Here is a 21,088-nt window from a genome sequence, read left to right as displayed (position 1 = left end):
AAATTAAATATGAAACTAAAAAAACATTTACAGGCAAATGAAATTACAAATACATTTTACTGGAACATGTGGGAAGCAGCTTTACTGGAACAGTGAAAGAAGACCTCAGAGGAAAATTTATTGCAGTGAACACCCACATCAGGAAAATAAAATGCACACAAATAAACAATCTTATGCTACACCTCAAACATCTAGGAATAAAAAGATCAAATCAAGCCCAAAGCCAAAAGAAGGGAGGAAATTATGAAGGTCAGAGCAGAAATCAATGCAATAGAGATTAATGAAACAATATGAGGAATCAATAAATCAAAGTCCTTTGGTCCTTTGAAAGAATGAATAAAATTGACAGGTCTCTAGCCAACTTTATTAAAAATAGGAAAAATACTCAAATTCATACAATAAGGAATGAAAAGAGGAAAATCACTACAGACACTGTGAAAATACAAAATATTTTCAATAATTATTTTGAAAACCTCTACTCTCATAGGTTTGATAACACAGAAGACATGGACAGATTAATAGAAACATATGAGTTAACAATGTTGGGTCAAGAATTTATAAAACTGTTGAATTGCCCAATTTCAATTAATGAAATTGAAAATATAATTAAATCCTTACCAACAAAGTAGAGCCCAGGTCCAGATTGAGTCACTGTGTAATTCTACAAGAAATTCAATGAAGATTTAATGCCCAAACTCCTTAAACTCTTCAAAGAATTTGAAGGGGGAAACAATTCTCCCTACCTCATTCCTGGAAGCAAACATTACTTTAATACCAAAACCTGATAAATACCCAGCCAAAAAAGAGAACTACAGGCCAATCTCCTTAATGAACATAGATGCAAAAATTCACAATAGAATTTTGGCAAACAGAATGCAGGGAATCACCAAGCAGATGATACACAATCACCAAATAGGGATTCATCCCAGGAATGCAGGAATGGTTCAATGTAAGGAAATCAATAAATCTAATCCACTGTATCAAGAGAACCAACAATAAGAACCACATGATCATTTCCATAGATGCAGAAAAAGCTTTTCATAAGGTCTAACACTTATGATAAAAACCTTACAGAAAATTAGAATAGATGTTCTTTACCTCATTAAGATAAGACTCATCTGTGGCAGACCAACAGCCAGCATCATATTAATTGGCCAGAAAATGAAAGTGTTTACTCTAAAATCAGGAACAAGACAAGGATATCCATTATCACCATTCTCATTCAGTATAGTGCTGGAACAATTAAACGAGAGAGAAATAAAAGGTGTAAGGATAGGGAAAAAAGATGTTAAATTATCATTATTTGCAGATTACATGATACTCTACATAGAAGACTGCAAAAATTCCTTTGAAAAAATCCTAGATATAATAAATAAATTCAGTAACATAGCTGGATAAAAGTCAACACTCAAAAATCAATAGCATTCTTTTTCACTAACAACAAAACCAATCAGAGATACATAAGAGAAGCCACACAACTTATAACATCCAAGAAAATGAAATATTTAGGAATCAGTCTAACAAAGGAAGCAAAAGATCTCTTCAGGGAAAATTATAATATGTTGAAAAAGAAATCAAAAGGACCTTAGGACATGGAAAGCCTTCCCCTGTTCATGGATAGGAAGGACAAACATTGTGCAATCCCAATCAAAATGCCAGTAGCATACCCCACAGATCTAGAGAAATCACTCCTTAAATTGATCTGGAACCACAAGAGATATAGAACAGCAAAAGTAATTCTAAGCAACAAAGGCATGGCAGGAGACATCACAATCCCTGCCTTGATGTTGCACTACACAGGAATTGTAATAAAAACAGCATGGTACTGGAATAAAAACAGACTAGAAGATCATAGATTAGAAGATGCAACTACAACTACAAACACAGTCAGCCACCTTATCTTTGATAAAGGGGCCAAAATCTTCCACTGGAAGAAAGATAGTCTCTTTAATAAGTGGTACTGGAAAAATTGGCTCTCCATATGCCAAAAACTAAAACTGTACCACCAAGCACTAAACTAAAGTACAAGTGGATCAAAGGTTTAAATACTAAAACAGAAACACTAAATTTGTTGGAAGACAAAGCAGGAAGAATCTGAAGATATAGGGGTAGGTAGAGAATTCATGAAAATAAATCAAACTACACATGAAATACTTCAAAGAATCAATAACTTGGATCATGTCCTTTTAAAGAGTTTTTGCATGTTGAAAGAAATCTCCAGCATAGTGAAGAGAAAACCCACAAGGTTGGAAATAAATCTTAGTAAATGGTCCATCAGACAAAAGACTTCTGTCTAAAACATATAAAGAATTTTAAAAATCTGATCCCCAAAATTCAAAGACGCATTCCAAAAATGGGCATTTGAGATAAATACTCAATTCTCAGATGAAGAAATACAAATGCAAAATAAATACATGAAAAAATGTTCAGCATCACGGTCATCACAGAAATGCAAACTAAAAGAGCCCTGAATTTCCATCTAGCTCCAGAAAGAATGGCTGGTATAAAGAAAACGACCAACAACAAAGGTTAGAGAGGCTGTGGGGGGGAAAAGGAACAATTCTGCACTGATGGAGGGAGTGCAGACTGGTGCAACCAGTGTGGAGGACAGTCTGGAGATTCCTCAAAAAGTGGGGGTTGGAGATCCCATCTGACCCAGCTGTTCCACTTCTGGACATAGTTCCCAAAAGAACTGAAAACATCATACCACATCAATATATGTGCACCCATGTCTATAGCAGCACAATTTGGAATAGCCAGATCTTTGAAACAACCTAAATGCACATAAACTGAGGAATGGATAAAAAGGATGTGGTATTTTTATACAATGGAGTACTACTCTGCTATAAAGTGAATAGATGCAACTTGAGACCATACTCCTAAGTACAATAAATCAAAGTCATATGCGTAAATTCCATATAGTTTCCCTAGTGTAAATAATGGTAAGTGTACATAAGATATATAAAGCTCAATAATTATAGTGAAAAGATAAGAAAATGCTTAAAAGGGGAAAATAATATCTCAGGGAAAATGAGGAAAAAGAAAAAATATTTAAAACTATATAAATACACAGGTTATCTAAGATGATTGTGCTACAAACTTTATAAGTTCTTGGAACAAAATAGTTAACACTCATAGGATGAACAGTTGTGCATAATATTTGTATGGTGATCTGAGGAACTCGAACATCATTATGAAAAATAACAACTCTAGTTATGCTCATACCACCTTATTTTGAAGGCCTATATTATCAGTGTTCTGGGCTCTTTGCTTTTGTTGTTTATGTGTTTTTCATTTTGTGTTTTTCTAGGAATTTGTTTTGTTTTGTCTTGTCTTGTTTTTCCCTCTTATACAGGAAAGGATAGGTATACATGTAGAGACTCATGCATACCTAAAACTTCTAAAAACTTTATGAGGATTGATTATATAATGTATGATGTAATGAATAACTACTTTGAAGAAAAAGAGACACTAAGGTTCCCAGTGCTGATTCTGTAGCATCATGATATGAAATTCAGCAATACTATTATTTGTTCAGAGTGATTCTAGTCTGTTTTGTTTTGTTTAATTTCAGCATACATGAAAGTATGGACAGCTATTTTGAAGACAATGAGAGACTCTATGAGAATCACTGTTGACTTCCCTATTGTCTGGTCTTCAACAGCATCCTGTTCTTATCAGTTTTATATTATTTTGTTTTGTATGAATTCTTTGTATGTGAAGATATGGAAAACTATTTGGAAGAAAACAAGAGACAATATGTGAGACAGGGAAGCTCTCCTATTGTCTTGCTCTGAAATATGTGTCTTTTACATTGTTTTCTTATGATCTATTTTGTTCTGTTTAATTTTACTATTTGAGCAACTATTTCCAAGATGATAATATGTAATCTATTTACAGGTGATTTCTTACTGTTATGTTTTTTTTTTTTGTAGTTCTGTATTATGTGTACCCTTACACTGCTTTGTTTTGTTTTGTGTTTTTCTCTTTTTCCTCTTAAATAAAATTTAAAAAAAATTAAAAATCAAGCACCCAAAATTCAAAGACACAATCCAAAAATGAGCTTCTGGGATGAATACACACTTCTCAGATGAAAAAATAGAAATGGCAAATAAATATATGAAAAAATGTTCATCATCATTGATCATTTGAGAAATGCAGATTAAAACTACACTGAGATTCCATCTCACTCCAGAAAGAATGGCCAAAATCAAGAAATCAACCAATAACAAATGGTGGTGAAGCTATGGGGAAAAACACCCTTCTCCACTGTTGATGGGAGTGTATGCTGGTACCATCACTGTGGAAATCAGTGTGGAGTTTTCTCAAAAATCTATGGTTAGAGTTCCATTTAACCTGGCTATCCTGCTTCTGGAATTTTTCAGAAGAACTTAAAACATCATACTACAGTGAGATATGTGCATCCATGTTTATAGCAGTATAATTTGTAATAGACAAATCTTGGAAACAACCCAAATGCCCTTCAAATGAGGAATGGGTAAAAAAGTTGTGGTGTTTTTATGCAATGGAGTACTACTCAGCTATAAAGAAAGATTGCATTAAGGATTTTATAAGTAAATGGATGCTTAAGAAAATACTCATAATTAAAATAAATCAAACTCACATATGGAAATATCATATTGTCCCCCAGTATAAGAAACTGAAAGAGCAAATAAGATTCCAAATCTACAATTAATATTGTGTAAAAGTAAGAAACTGCTCAAAGGTGAAAAGTCACTTGGATAGAGGAATGAAGGAAAGAAGGTAGGGAACATGAAAAAGACATAAATTTGTATATGTGTATACATAAGATAACTAAGATTCTATTAGTACTTGGGAAAGGACAGTTATTACTCATATGATTAAATCAATTTTGTATGTCTATATTTGGTAATCTGGTAATCTAAGCAACCCTTTTGAAGCTAACTATATGAATTTTCAACCATTGTTAAATTCCCATCATCTTGTTTTGAAAACTTCGTATTTGGGGGGAGAATTTTGTTTCTTGCTTGTCTCTTTTCTTTTTGTTTTTCTTTTCTATGTATTTTTTTACTGTTAAATAAATAATTTTTTATGAAAGAAAAAATAAAAAGTTTAGTTCTGGTGTCTATCAAAATGATTAATGGATATATAACTACATATTTAATGATTTTAAAGTGGGACAAATCAATTTTCAAAATTTTCTCTCTGAGTGACATAAATGAGATGTCAAATAAAATATCTAATTCTAATTAAGACTGGATTAAAGGAAAATAAATTGCACTGCAGTTCAAGGGGAAAAGTGCGTATTCCATCCAGATAATAGCACTCAATGTAACAAATAATTTGATAAGTGAAGGAAAAAAATTCATTGATGTTCTCTGCAAAATTTTCCACTTTGTGGATGGATAGAGTGAATACAAAATAGAATGACAAAGTGTCCGCAGGTCATGCTCTTACCTGTGTCATTGGTGATCTCGTTGCCTGCACAAGGGGTGCAATCAAAACAACAGGGAGCCTTTCCCTCCTGAGGGCTTTTTCTAAATCCAGGAATGCAACTCTCACTGCACACTGAGCGGGGAGTCTAAAAACATTATAGAGTGGTTAGTTCTTATGCTTTTACTTACTGCTGCAGATCTACATGTATAAACTTAATTTTCATACACACATAAATAAATCTACTTAATTGAATGCCAAATTTTTTTATAAGATGAAACATATGTACAAAAATATAGTTAAATAAATGCATGTTTATCTTACTCATCGTAAAGCTGGTAAATACTATTATTTCAAAATGAAAATTGTGTTTTTCAATTTCCACATGAGCAAAATTTTTCCATTTCATGAGCAACGCTTAAGGCACCACTCTGATGATTATATATTTTATGCATGGTTAGGGAATTGGGTCATGATTTGATCCAACACACCTCTGTAATTCCTGTGGTCCACTCTATCATATTCTCAGATAAAGTCATTTTTTGACCATTTGGTGCAAGTGGAGAAAATGTTCCTACTTTAACCTTAAGTCTGAGGCCTTCTGGAAAATTCCAAAAATTGAGAATATCGTATTCTGAATCCAGTTTTCTTCTATCATTCAAGATCACTTGCTCTCCAGAAGGATTGCTAAATTGGATGTTTTTCAGAAAGGGATGCAGCTAAAAGAGACACATCATTCAGTTTGAACAAAAATCCAGGATAAAGACAGAAAAATACAGATAAGAGAATTTCCTAAAGTCTCTTAAATTTCTTTAACATGAGGCAAATTGAATACTTATATCTATCGAATTAGAACACATCAATACTTAAGGACTAAAATGTCACCATGTTCCATAAAAGTCAGTCAGTTTCCGAACAGATATTCTATTCAACCCCATTTAAATAAAAAGTACAGTTGTGTTAGGCAAAATACTAGAATATGGAGCCAAAACTTCTAACAAACACAGCTTCACAAACACTGACTATTCCCATAACATTCCCATAACAATATTGATGAAACTATTCCCATAACAATATTGGTGAAAATGTTCACCAATATTGAAGAGTTGGCAGAATTAAGTATAAAATACCTACAATATGTACATTGTATACTTTAATGCAATTTAATTTTATAAATGATGACAGGTTATCCTATTGTAGTTTATGCATGTCATGGGATATGTTTGGATATGTTTGGGCATGGAGCTGATATCCTATAAGACAAAAGCAATGAGCCTACTTCCTGTTTTCTCCTCTTTGGCAATGGCTCTTTTATTGAGGATCATTTCAATAATTATCTGAAATAATTATTCTGAGTTCAAGAATTATCTCCTTAACAGTAAGCGTGACATAGAATGTCTTCTATTTGTAGAAATTATTCTAATATTATTGGGTTAAACATGTAGAAAAACTTGGAAGAGGCACCTTAATGACATTGTATGCCATCCAACGAAAGACACTTTACCTCCCAGTGGGGAAACATCATCACATTTCTATTTTTCACTGGTGGCCTTTGTACATCTTCAAAAAGCATCGCATGGAGGGCATGGGCAACAGCATACACACCATTGTATATATTGTAGCTCCCATCACTCATGGCTGTGTCAAAACTATTTGGAGGCAACCAAGCCACAGAGGCATTAAGTGTACAGTTCTCTAATGCACAGTCAGGTTCAGAGAAGGAGCAGTGGAAATTCTTGTACCAATACATAAAGAGATAAGAGTCTTCTGGATATTTGAAAGGAGTGGCTTCCTTGACAAAATTTTTGAAACCTGAAATCTCTTCATGGTGGTGTGAAAAACCAAGAACCCCATGGAATGTGTCAAGTACAAAATTCCTCCCACTCAGGTCGGCATGCCATTGTGAGTTTGTCACCCAGACTTTCCAAGTCACTGAGCTTTGTACTATGTTGTAGTGTAAATCATTTCGATTATCATTATCATAGTAAATAACCACTACATTGACTGATGATGTATCTGCAGTAAAAATATCATGTTTCTGTATGACTGAGAGATATGACACAGTCACAGTTGAGACCATTTTCACAAAAGCTACACAGATTCCATGCCTGTCTATCTCAGCTCGCACATCCGAGAGAAACTGAAGACCCTTATGGTCTGCTGTGATGATCAGGCCCACCCAGGTCCAGTGGAAGTGAAACATCAAGGTCACTATGCCAAGGGCCAAGTACGTGTCCTTTGGGGCCACCTGATGGAGAGAATGATACTGGCCCCTGTCAGTCAGTGTAGGATCATAATCTCCAAAGGTAACCTAAAACGAAATGAAAATTGAAAGAAAATTCTGAAGAATTTCAAGGGAAATCACAGTAGGTGAACTGAACCATACAAAGTAACAATTGGCAATTGTACAAAGAGACAAATGTATTGATTTTTATTTCTATTATCTCACTCCTGAAATACTTTTATAAATTTTAAAATAATGGACTGAGACTCCAGGGAGTATCATTGCTTTCTTTATCCAATGAAGAAAAGTAAAATGTGGGTAACTCTATAAGTAACTATATACATGATCTTGTGTCACTTTGAATGGTGCTAATCTGAGCCTGATTTTTAACCTTGTATACACCTAGTAGTTGAAATACCAGGGATGGATATGCTTCCATCATTTCTTATATGTCCAATCCTCACCTGTGGAAACCTGTAGAGTTCTAGCAGTGGTCCAATCTCTGCTGAGGTTCCCCATGACATTTCCATCAATACTGCTGCACACTTGCTTTCTCTCCTACATGTGTAATTAGGAATCTTATATTGTCCAGTGAGCAAGATGAAGGAATTCTCTAGTATCTTCCAATGACTATAAAGGAAATTATGGAACTCATAGCCCAGAGAAATGTTGGGTAAAAGCTGAGGATTCCTGTTGATCTCCTCTATGGCAAAAGTGAAGGCCAGGTAGGACTGGTAGTTGTTGGGCATAAGCCTGCATAAAGATCATACAAGTCTTTAGGGAAAATACCCAGTCAATGAAAATCTTCCAATGACATCCAATGCCACTTATGAACTGCATGATTCTACTCTTTTCACACATTCACATAATTAGAACATAAGTGTGAATGTCATCATATTGGAAGTTTCATTTTTGAAGGCTATTAGTTTCAATGAATTTCTCATGAAGTCATTTAGTTACCTTATAAGATTGAAGGAAATGTTGCTTCACAATTTTTTATGTGAGAACCATTGACCAAACTTTCACGCATAAATTAGGAAGCAGATTCTCTCTTGATTTTTTCTTAGATTTAGAAACTGTTAAAAGTATGGCTGATTTACACACACAGTTATTGACCCATTTTTATGCAATTGGCTGAGAAATGTGAAATCATAAGAATAAGAAATCTGCAAACTACTTCTGTCTTTGAAAACATAAGCTCCTATAAAATCTTATAATTTATAGTTGATGTATTTTTATTAACTTTGGCTTTACACAGGCCTTTTACATCTGCATGTATATAGAGAAAAATTTTTGGTATTAGTATGGGGAATCAAACTCATGACCTCATGCTTGCCAGACACAAACTTATGCCACTAAGATAAATCCCCAGGCCCCATAGAGGAAATTTCTTGAAAAACACAGAATAAGTTAACATTCATTATGAAATTTGTAAATGGTATTTGGCATCAATATGGAAGATCACTGTATATATTAACACATCACTTAATTATTTAAATTACAACTCTGATCTGTTCACAAATCTGACGCTCTTTTAAGTCAGAAATTTTTAAGACCAAGAAAAATAATACTTAAACACAATTTTGCTGTAACTAGATAAATATCCTGTCTCTGAGACTTGCAATGAGATTACATAAACCTTTGCTCCATCAAATTTCTGCATCAGCAACCCCTAAAGTCTAGGAAACTCCACTACGTGAGAAGAAATCATGAAAATGTAATGGATTATTAGAGAGAAGCAGCATAGAAAACAGGTATGTAAAAAACTCAACATTGTAAAATTTAAACATTTTCATTTTATACTTTAAAGTATAAAAATAAAATAAAGGCAAGACTAAAATTTGTCAACATGCTCATACCAAAAAACCCGACCCTCTTCCTCTTACTCACAGTTTTGTGTAAAACTAGTCTCTCAGCCAATGACACACTGTTACCTTTAGCTAATGTAATAGCTGAAATTTCAAGAAAAATAAAAGTTTGATTTCCTTTTATAATTTTTAATTCTTCTACATTTTGATTCTTATTATTAAACTTGAGGATGTTCATATCTTTTTGATACTTGCAATGTGACTGGTAAAACACATATTTTTAAAGTTTTATATCCTTATGTAGAATAAGTGCTGTGTCTCCCACACACTTGAAAAAAATCTGTATTGACCTATATCCCAGTCTCAGAGCTTGCATTCTCATTTCATATTTTAAGACTCTCCATACTTAGTTTCATAATGTTGCACTAGTTGACATTCCTATATGTTTCCCCTTGTATGAGAAACACAGATAAAAGTAAGTAGCAAAATGAAAAACAGATAGTAGAATGTAGTGAGACTGACATTTGTCAAACTAAAAGGAGACAAAACAATGGAAGAATGAGGGAAGAGAGAAAGGCATGGACCTTGAAAGAAAGTAACTGAAATATGCTACACACATGTTCAAACTCCACACGAGGAAGGTGGACTTTATGTGCTACACATATGGGCTAATTAAAAATATTCATTAAAAGTATAAAAGACTATATGCTTAGAGTATATACTTTATAACTGGTCTTATATATGGATCTCATAAATTAGATGTATTTATTTAACTTTGAAAGATTCTATTGCTACCCAGAAATTATAATTTCCTTCAGGCAGGATTGTTGGAAGCCTTGATTCATGGACATGCATTTTCTATTTGTACTACTTCTCTTATTATACCTTCAAAGTTAAATTCCTACTCCTTAAGATCCTGAACACATATGGTAATCTTTTTCTCCTTTGCTATTTAAAGGTAAGTGACCTAAAATTGTTGTGATATTTGAAATCATATTTGGTATTTCTTTGTTATAATTTGAACCACCATACTAGTCTGAATGGGTCATATATTTTTCTTAGTTTTTGTTTGGAATTATGATTTTTATTGAAATTTTCAGAAATTTAAACAACTATAATAGATGTATTCTGACTGGAGTATGCATAGTAATGCCTTTCTAGTTACTTCTGTGTTGTGTCTTTGAGTTTTTTATATTTGTTTACATTTTAACACATCTTTTGTAAGCAGGAAATATGAAACTTTGTGACTTTCTTGTCAACGTGAACCACAAATTCTTAAACAAATTTGTAGTACTTACAATTTGTTAGTATAAATATGATTTCTTTGTTGATACTGTGTATATTTTAGTCTACATTTTCAGATAACTTCTAAATTAACTTTAGGTTTATAAATTGATTTATTCTTTTTTTATTTCTCTCTATCCTGTCCTTGGGTAAGTTATCTTCTGTAATATGGTGGTGAACTTTCCAACTATAAAGGGCAGATGATCATCCCCTAATGAATTCCTCACTTCACATTTATGGAATGCAAAACATCAGTGTACATCTCAGCAATCCCACTGTCTTACTAACACCCCCTCAGGAGGTTCCCATTCACAGTAATGTTTGAAAGTTTAATGAACTGTTTTATGAAAAATAATGATTGAAAAGGAAACAGCTGTTTCTAACACTGTCAATGTGCCCTTCAAAATGTGCGTCATAAAAACTACCTGCAAGGAGGAAAACTATAAATGCAAAATTATCATTTTTAAACAATTTAATTTTTCTAGATTATGTTCATTTGGAGACAAAGGAAAAATTGGGCAGCATATTCAGGTTTTCATTTAACTTTTGGCTATTTCCAGGACAAGATTTCAGATTGTAGTTTTGTAACAGGTATTCCATTAAAATTTTTAATTGTTAAGAGAGACCCAGACTCACCACGCTAAACTCTTTTGGCAAAATGCATTACAGCAGCCACAGACTATTAGTCTAAAAAAGCCAAAGAAACAACAAATCATAACACAATAGTTTTGTGCAGAGAGTGATTGAGGATGGAGATTCATCACACATGTGGAGTTAAAAATCAGACCAGCCATGATAACAGGTAGTGAACATAGAAAGCTACATAAAATGTTTTTACAACTGTGAGAAGGCAAGGGCCCAGGCCAGCCTGGTGAACAAGATGCTAGGCAGAGAAACTGACATTTATATTATCTTTCTGAATGTAGAAATAAATGCGCATTTCTTGGTTCCTATCAAGAGAGAGGACTCCACCTGACCTCAACTTCCATGTCTTTTCTTTATTTTCCCAACCTTTCACTGTCTTTCCCCCTGGGAATATTGAGTGCTCTTCTGGTAAGCAGCAATTAGCAACTGAAGCATGGGCTTATGAGTGTAGGGAAACATCACTGTGCATGCAAAAGTGAGAAGTGCATTGGTAGTGGGTAGTATTCATCATGGAATGAATGGACAGTAAAATCATCAGGTGTTAAACTTGGATCAAAAAATGAGTTCACTGTGGTCAAAGAGTGATATACGTTGAAAAGAAGCCAAAAAGAGAAATAGGCTTAAGAGAAGCCAAAGATATAAATAAGCTTAGGAGAAATCCAAAAATAAGTAGGTCTACAAGAAACAAGAGAAAAAGAAATATATTGATTTTATCAATTGTTAAACATGGGGCAAACAGGTTCTCAAGAACCCCAAATGTGTATGAAACTGTTTGTCATATTCTTAATTTATGTATTTATTTTATTTCTGTGGATTTCTATTAAGGAGTGTTTCAATGATTGTAAGTTTGTTAGGACAATTATAAAGGATTTGGCTCAGAGTATCATTTTAAAATCAAGTCTAGTGGGAAAAAGATGACAGAACAACACCCACCCTAATGACCTTAACTGATCTAGAAGGTGCAATTCCCACATTCCAAGTTCAGGGAAGTTTTGCTAAACCACAGGCTCTGATTTCTACCTTTCATAAAAGAGTCATCCATTATGTTAATTTTTCCATATTTGACCTTTGAAAATACAAATAAATGATGTGAAAAGGCTTTAATAGCCTCCAAAATAAGGGCAACACTTACTGAGATGATTCAAATCAGTGCAGACTTTGGCCTTTCATATGTGCAGGGGGGCTACCTTGGCTGCAGCTCTCAGGTTTTTTACCTACCTCCTCGAGGAAAGGGAGAAAACAGATTTACTTGTTTCAGACATTTGCATAGAGGTTCTAAACATTGGCCCTGGCTCCCATGTTGTGGGATACACACTCTTGAACTTTTAAAAGTGAGATGGAGCTGTGGGAGACACAACAGTCCTACCAAACAGTAGGGGTGCCACAACATGGACAGCTTCTCTAAGATGGCATGGCCCTGTTTGACACTAGTAGTCTTCTTGTGGTTGGGAAGTAATTCATTCCTGATTAGTGGTTTGCTAATTGTTTTAAAAATACTTTCAAAAACACAACTTCAAATAACCAATACAACAGTCACTCTGTAAAACTTGTAAAAATTCAAAATTTGGTTTTCATGAGCTGATAACATGTAGGTGATATCTACCAGCACATCATTATCTCACCAAAACTTTGTAGTAAGTCTTGATGTTTGTCAGTGTAAATTCTCAAATGTTGTTGTTTTGCAAAATTTTTATTTGCTTCAAATCCACAGTTTATGTAACTCTATATTTATTTAGTAATTTTGCTTTCTTATATTAATTTTTAGTTTTCAATACACTGACAGTACACAGCTTGATAAATTTCTTGAGTTTGCTTATTTCCAAAAGAAAAACTATTAATGTACATACTTAGCAGAAAGTTAAAACAGCATAAGAAAAAAAAAAACCCACAAATCTATCTGGATTTCTAAGACTTTTGAAAGTATTTTTTTAAACAGGGAGAAGCTAATGTTTTTCCTGTCTAATCACTTCTCACAAACATTCCTGATGGAGAAGAAAATGAAACAGCTCTACTGAGCCTGGAGCTTGACCCATACAAAAGGTGGTGGGAGAATCATATTATAGTACTAATATAATGTAATGTTGATGGATTTAGTACAGTTTCTTCGGGAGTGTTAACCCTGTGTTTTGATGTTCAAGCTGTGAGATGATAAAAATAAGCATGTTTTAGAGTCTAGGAAGAGATTTTAAAAATGTGTCTCATTACCAAGTTGGCAAGGTGGGAGTGGAATGATTGCTATATTGCATGAACTTGAGAAGTTTAGAAGGTTGGTTGAGTGACTTGGCTGCGGGTATACTGGAGTGCTCACTTTGTAAAGATCATTATACAGTGCATGAGGAGGGCACAGAGGTGATGTTCCTACCTTAGGTGGGTGCCCAGCCTACAAAGTATGGGGGTAAAGGAGGTTTATGCTTTCATTACTTTGCTCTTGCTGCTTTTACTGTCTTCCACTGCCATGAACTGTTATTCCCTCAGATGCAATTTAACAAGCTTTTGTTTCCCATGCTACTGTAAAAGTGCTTCTACCTTATACAAACAGTTCCATTCAACCCTGTGAACAGGCTCAGCAAATTGTTGTTGAACAATGTTTCTCATCATAATACATCTTCCCTCATTCTCTATGAGGGTTAATCCCCAAATAATATACTCTGATTGTCTCCAGAAAATGGATATCATTCACATTCCTGAGTTTGGATCTTCATGCTGCACCCATGTTTCAGTAGGCACTTCCTCAGGATTTAATTTTGCTTTTGATAGCACTGGCAAATTTGCTACATATGTCATTGCTCACTGCTTCAATGTCTTTAGTGCACTTGGGTGCCCTTAACAAGCTTGTTTGCTCATGGGCATTTAAGACTAAAATTGGCCCAGAATATACAAATGACACTTGCCAAGTATTTTTTTAAAAATTTGTATATTTTCCTTACCATGTGAATTCCTAATAACTTTCAAGGTCTAGAAATTGTTAAACGTGCTCACAATAAGCTCAAAATTCCATTAAAAAGCAAAAGGAGGAATCCTTCCTTACCAAATGTACACCTCATAATAGACTTCACTTGGTAGTTTATGTTGTTAAATTTTAAAATCCTACTAAGAATGAGACTACAGAAGCTTTCAGGTAAAAGAAAAAGCTAGGAATGATCCTTTGGAGATAACTTCATATTAGACAGTGGAAAGGACAAAGTACAGGGATAATTTGAGCTTGAGAGTGTGTTTGTGTCTTTTTAGAGAATACTGAATGGCCTATGTTGGTACCATGTCATGAGATCTGGCTTTATCATCAACTCAGGTGTGGAAAAGAAGTTGATGTCATCTTTTAAGAAGTTGAGGCTGAGTCCTATGACTTGCCTCAGAGACCACTCTACAGTGAATAAACAAGGATGGAACTAAACTAACCTGGGACCAGTTGAAAGAATTGATCCAGAATGCCCAAGATATGGTAACTAAATACAGAAATTAATGGTCTGAATAATTGGTAGAGTCACTGGAGTTAACAGAGTGGTAGTTATATGAAATAAGGGGACATTAAATTTATCAATATTTTCTCATTTAAAAGAGGAAAAAACCACAGAAAATGAAAACAAAGTCAAAACAAGATGATAGAAATTCAACAAGTTAATTAAAAGTTTGTGACATATTACAGATAATTGATTAAAAGGATTATTGTATATCAAAGTGTAAATTCAGGTGTGCTAAAAATGTCATCATGATCATTATACTTTAAGGTATATGGTTGCAATTTCTAATGTCCTTTGTAAAACATGTGTTAACATTCTGTAAGTATAAAATGTTAAATAATCCATGGTTAGTAGAAAACAATAGTTCCATTTTATGTTCTAACGTGCTTGATATTTAGATAAGATAATGTTAAACTTACTGCCTCTACTATGCTTGCTGTTATCAATTCTTCCTTCTGGATGTTCAACACCCGAAAGTTGGAGAATAAAGAGCTATAATGATAGATGGGCTAAGAGGATAACCATATTTTGTCCCCAGCTCTCTAAGGTCAATGAAGTCCCAGGATATAAGTGAAGGTCAGCTGCAACATTCCTGTGAGTCCCTGGTATTGTGACTAAGTTTATTTTGGGACCATGGAGGAATATGAATAACAACATGTGTGTCTAAGGAGAGTCACGAAGAGAAAAATCTCGCAACTTTTTATAGAAAGAACTTGGTCAAGCAATGGCTGTGAGTCATCTAGATGGCTACCATTGATGGAAGTACTAAAAAGTGTTATGCATGCTTCCAAGGAAATTCTTGAGGAGAGTTAATGGAACTTCATAGATAGCAAGAGATTATGCATGGTTCCAAGGAAATTCTTGAGGAGAGTTAATGGAACTTCATAGATAGCAATTAATCTCTTGCTATCTATGAAGTTCTCACTTTAACTTGATTTGAGCATCCGCCAGAAAAGTATACCCACAAAACATGTAAAAAGTGATGTACTAATAAGTTAGCTATGAAAGAAACTAAAATCACTAACAGTTTGTGAAAATTGCCAGCAACACTGCTGACTGACTACTGTTATGGATTAGTGGATGGCTCAGAGGTAAATTGAAAAATGAAGTGACTTAAAATCCTTGGGATGAAAAAATCTGGCTTAAATGTGTACATTCACAAAAAATGAAAAACATTCAAAAAAGAAAAGAATCCTGTCAATCCACAGAATCCTGTCAATACTGGTCCTCCAACTTCAATTAAAACTACTCCTAGCTTGCAACTACAAAACATAAAAGGGACAGACATAGAGATTGACTGAAGCTGGAGACTGATCAAATATGTGTGACTAATGCAAGGCCAGACATGAGAACAGGGAGACCCCCTAAGAAAAGCACATAAATAAGCTGTTTTGATTCTAAGAAGGCAATAGTTCCTGGGCAGAGGGGCTGAAATCGACATCTTTATTTTGTGTGTATAAATAAACATGCTACAGTGCTTGGGCAGTTCTCTTTCTCCCATCAGGAAAGAGGGCTGCACCTGGCATGCAGCTTTCATATTCTTCCTCTATTTTCCCACTCTGTTTCTGTCTTTCCACATGGTAACATCAAGAGCTGGGCTGTTACACAGTACGATGATATCACTTTTTAAACAGAGATTGTGTTTTCACTATTAGGTCTAAACTCGATAGTAATGTAAATAACAATAACCACTCCTCTTCATTAAATATCTATATAGAAATTATGTGTAATGTTAGCCTTGATTAATTTTACATGAAGAGATCACAAAAATAATTTATAAAACTAAAACTTGATACCCTCAGTAAAGAGAAAACCAATTAATATAAATTAGATTTTATTTGAAACAACTAGATACTTTCAGGTATAAACAGCCAAATAAATACTCACAAGAAATAGATTTTGGTTACAAATGGAATTTCTGATTCAGTAGTTTATTGAGCATGTAAGAAAATGTAAAATACTCTTTGCTAAATAACACACACACGATGACACTAAGAATCCTTGTTAAATTAAAAAAATTGAACCACTCAGACAATGTAAAAATCAAAAAGTCACTGGGATGAATTGCTGTTAAGTCACACAGAAAGTAGGAACATTGAGCAGAAAATAGTAGAGAGGATCTCCAGACATCTGGACAGAAAGGGTAAATGGAAAGAAAAAGCCTGCTCTGATGGAATTGAGTAAGCACTGTGTTTCTTGATAAATTGATAAAATGGAATACATGGGAACATAAAGTAAGATTTCAAAGCAAAAGAATCAGAAGTGGTAATTTTAAAATTTAAGAGAAATTAATTTGAAATTAGAAACATACAATCAGTGCAAAGAACAGTATTCAGTAGATTTGTTTCTACTTTAAAATCATTACAATAGTTATTTTTCAGAAAAGAATGATAAAGTGAAACAATTTTAGGAAAAAACAATAACAACAATAGGTAAAATCATGAAACCATGAACAAATTCTTGAAGACTATTTAAATTTCATCACATGGATTTTCTTAAGTAATATATTTCAATATTTACAGTTAACATAAAGTAACTTTGAGTGAACACCATGAAAGTAAATTTAAAATAGTACATTCTTGCCATGCATTTCAAACAGCTTGGATGAAATTTCTACTATACACTGATCCTGAATTTTTTGATGAAGTAGTTGCTTCTAAAACATAGAACTACATTACAGGCAAGAATAGTGTACCTGTAATCCCAAGTTATGGCACACTGAGGAATCAAGTTGAGGCCCACTGTGCAGCTTCATGAATTACAAAGCACCTGCCTCAACCGAGTACAAATGATCCCAGGACAGGCACAGCATGAGGACCAAGGGTTCAATGTACAGTGCTGGATGAAAGAAAATTTGCTGCACAAGGATTTTATGTATAAAACTTGAATAAAAACATTAAGGCAAAGGGACTGTTTTATAAAGTTCACATGAGCTTGTTATAAATAAAAATGTCAGTATAGAATTGACTTAAGTAGATCATTAAAGATTTGATAGGTTTTAAATATTCTGATTTTTCAAGGAGCAAAAAGAGTTTATTGATTTATACACACTTTTTAATGGTAATAAACATTTATTTCCTGTTGAATGCATCATTTAGAAGAAATATTTATTTAATATTATTAATTCATTGAAATTCAAATAGAATTGCCCTCCATATTTACCCACCAGATGTGGTACCATGGATGATGGAAACATCGATCTGCTTAACTATTTTGATAATGTGTGAATAAGATTGTAAGATTGATATGATAAACATATATAAAAATCATTTGATAAATATTTAAAGATAAAATTAAAGATAAAGGGAAAACTCTTTCAAGGAAAACTTGGATTTTGCTTAAAGAATAATGAAGTGAGCCACAAGAAAGATAAGTGAAAGTCAGAAGTAGAATCTTAACCTCATTCCAGAGGATTCAGAGCAGAGAGTCGCTCAATTAATCCCCTTTTAAAAGACTTTTTGTACGTAACACTGTACATATGCAGTTGATGAAGTATTAAAGTTTTGAATATTTTGGAATGAAGCTTTTAAAGAATCTATACCTCAAGAGCATTTTCAGTGAAAAAAGTAAGTAATACAGTACTTCTTCATTGGTATTAGGGTGACACAGTGCTTTAAAGGAGATTCTAAGCTTAGGAATAAATATTCAGAATACTGATAGAACAAAAGGAATTGAAGGGAGGTCAGACATTGCTATCCCAAGCAGAAAAATATTGCTAACATAAGAAAGAAATGAAAAATCTGTTATCAGATCCAAACAAAAACAGTTTAATCTTTTAAAATAAGAAGAACACGTTCTGCAATATGATTGAATATACCTATACATATCTATACCTATATCTATAACTATATCTATATCCGTATCTGTATGGATTATCTGTAAATATTTTTATTCCCAAAAGTTCTTTATATTTCTGAATCTAAAAGTAATGAAAACTCTAATGAGGGCCTAAAATCTTGTTCCTGGTGGATACATGAGCTTGCCTGGGCATGAAAACTTTTTGAAGTTCTAGTGTGTTCTTTTCCCCAAAAAGAGAGATCAGAGTGCCAGAGTGTAGAATACAACCAATTGCAAAAGCAACCAGATTCCATGAGCATGTGGAGTGACAGCAGAGATAAAAAAAGAGTAGGCAGCCTCTCATCTGTTTGAAGGAAGAGAAATGGAACTTGCATCTATCATCACTGAATTACTTTCAAAATTTTATTACTCTCCATGTCTGAGCGATTTCTCATTGCCCAGTACACTCAAGTGATATGTGATCTTGCTGACCAGGCTTTGGTTAGAATCCTGTAAGATAGGTATTAGCCAGATTGCTGTATGTGGTCCTTCCTTCAAATTCCATTCAATGCCCTCCATTCTTTTTTTTTTTTAACTTTAACCTTTCACTATACCACCCATCATTTAGATTCTGCTTTTCAAAAGCAAATCACAATTTTTGTATACTGAGGGTTGTGCCCTGATCAAATAAAACTCCTAAGATTTTCAATAAGTGCCATGAGTAATTAATACTTTCAGTACATTTAGAGCATTCTTTTTTGTGTCAACAACCTAAAAACCTTCTGGTCTGTCACAATCAGAGAAGAAATTCGTAGCACCAGCTATGATAATCAAAGCTTGCAAACAGCACACATTGATAATTACATATAATACATGTTGGAAAATTATGGAAGAAAGAACACACAGGAAGAGAGTAATGACAAATGTCTGTAATGCTAACCACTCAGGAGGCTGGAAGAGAGGGAATCTTGGAGCCCAGGAGTTTGTTGCTAGCATTAAATCTGTAAACATGTGGAAAGTGTCTAGCAATAAATTGTAAGAAACATTTGGACATTCTAAAGACTATGAGATAGGCAAAGACTCCATTTACAGAATACAAAAGCTCTAATCCCTTATATTGCCACTTCTGCTCCCAAACATAGGTAGCTGCCACTCAATCCAGCATTTTATAAAACATACAGTCAATCACTCTTTTTATGGTATGTCTTTTCTCACAAAAGCACAAGTCATTTTCTAGAATTCTTTGACACATTGAAAATTTCATTATTTAAATACACATTTGATGATGAAAGTAGAAGTGATATGGTGGTAGTTGAAAACCTATAATATACCTGTATCAAAGTGAGAAAGAATCACATTGGCGTAGAAAATCTCACATCTTACTCATCCCTTATCCTGGCCCTGCCTGCAGTTGAAGGAGTAAGGACCCTTCTCTGGTATGAGATACTTACTTAGAGTTTAATTGTAGGACAATTGAATATCTGTACCAAGAAATGTCTTCAAGCAGGAAGGGTAGCAATACTATAAAGCAATCAATACTAATAAATTGAATTTCATGTATAATTAAAGAAATATACACAGGCCCTTGATTGTATAAAGGGACATTTGGCCAAAGTCACTTCATACTCACATTAGTCCATTCCAAGGGTTGGAATTGATTTGCTACAAAACATCACTTAATTCCATATAGGGGCTTCTCAGTAGGAGGAAGGACAATGACCATGAGATGAAGTGGAAAACTGTGTATCTCAGGTTCCAGTACCAAAAGAAAGAATCTCAGAAAACAAGACAAGACTCTCTTCCCAATTCAAATAATTAAAGCAAACAGGAAGACAATTGCAGTACTGTTTCACACATGTGAGTGGGCAAGACAGATAGCATTATGCAGAAAACTGATTATCTGTCCACAGATGCCTAGCCAGCATCCGTCATGATAACTATAAAAAGCATAAATGAAGAAGATACTTACGGCTTGATATAGAAGTTCTGGGTAGGTGTTATTTCAGTGACACCAGTGTAGTACATATAGAAATACAGTGAGAAAAAGCCTCCAATCACCACATCTCCATCCTTGTGCACACTGGTGTTCCTTTGCTGAAGGCAGGCTTCATTAATGAAAGTACACACTAAAATAGGATGTTGCAGAAAAAGAAAGTTAGCAATCAAGGGAAACATCTTAGACACAGACACAAACTTCTGGCTTCATGAAGAACAGTCTTGCAGCACTGGTAAGGTATAAATGTGTGGATTCAGCCAGGTATGTATGTATATGTTTGTAACCCAGGTGGATACTCTGATGCCCCTGGCTCCTGTCAGCAGTGTCTGCTCAACATCCCTAGAGAAATTTGCTACCACTGCACCCTGGGCTCTACATCTGAGGTCTAGTGTCTAGAAGAAAAACACAAGACATAAATTATCTTTGAATGTCATTATATCTTCCTTCCACTTAACAAGATTGTATTCAGTTCCCCAGATAG

The 21,088-nt window shown here is 34.1% G+C and overlaps 1 protein-coding gene across 1 annotated transcript in view; it reads right to left on the bottom strand.

Moving 5' to 3' along the window:
* Positions 1 to 21,088, bottom strand: part of LOC100719924 (vomeronasal type-2 receptor 116-like) — a 55,793-nt gene that overhangs the window by 4,282 nt on the left and 30,423 nt on the right. The window contains exons 2-6 of the mRNA XM_013158428.2: positions 20,581 to 20,737; positions 8,104 to 8,392; positions 6,920 to 7,726; positions 5,907 to 6,134; positions 5,440 to 5,563 (exon numbers count right to left, since the gene is read on the bottom strand). Of these exons, the coding sequence (XP_013013882.2) occupies positions 5,440 to 5,563; positions 5,907 to 6,134; positions 6,920 to 7,726; positions 8,104 to 8,392; positions 20,581 to 20,737 (1,605 nt within the window). The remainder of the gene's footprint in view (positions 1 to 5,439; positions 5,564 to 5,906; positions 6,135 to 6,919; positions 7,727 to 8,103; positions 8,393 to 20,580; positions 20,738 to 21,088) is intronic.

The sequence above is a fragment of the Cavia porcellus genome, unplaced genomic scaffold (assembly GCF_034190915.1).
Source record: "Cavia porcellus strain 051 isolate PalLab524CR breed Dunkin Hartley unplaced genomic scaffold, mCavPor4.1 scaffold_18, whole genome shotgun sequence".
NCBI classification, from domain to species: domain Eukaryota; kingdom Metazoa; phylum Chordata; class Mammalia; order Rodentia; family Caviidae; genus Cavia; species Cavia porcellus.
Note: the sequence above shows the minus strand (reverse complement) of the source record. Positions and strands in the feature narration are given on the sequence as shown.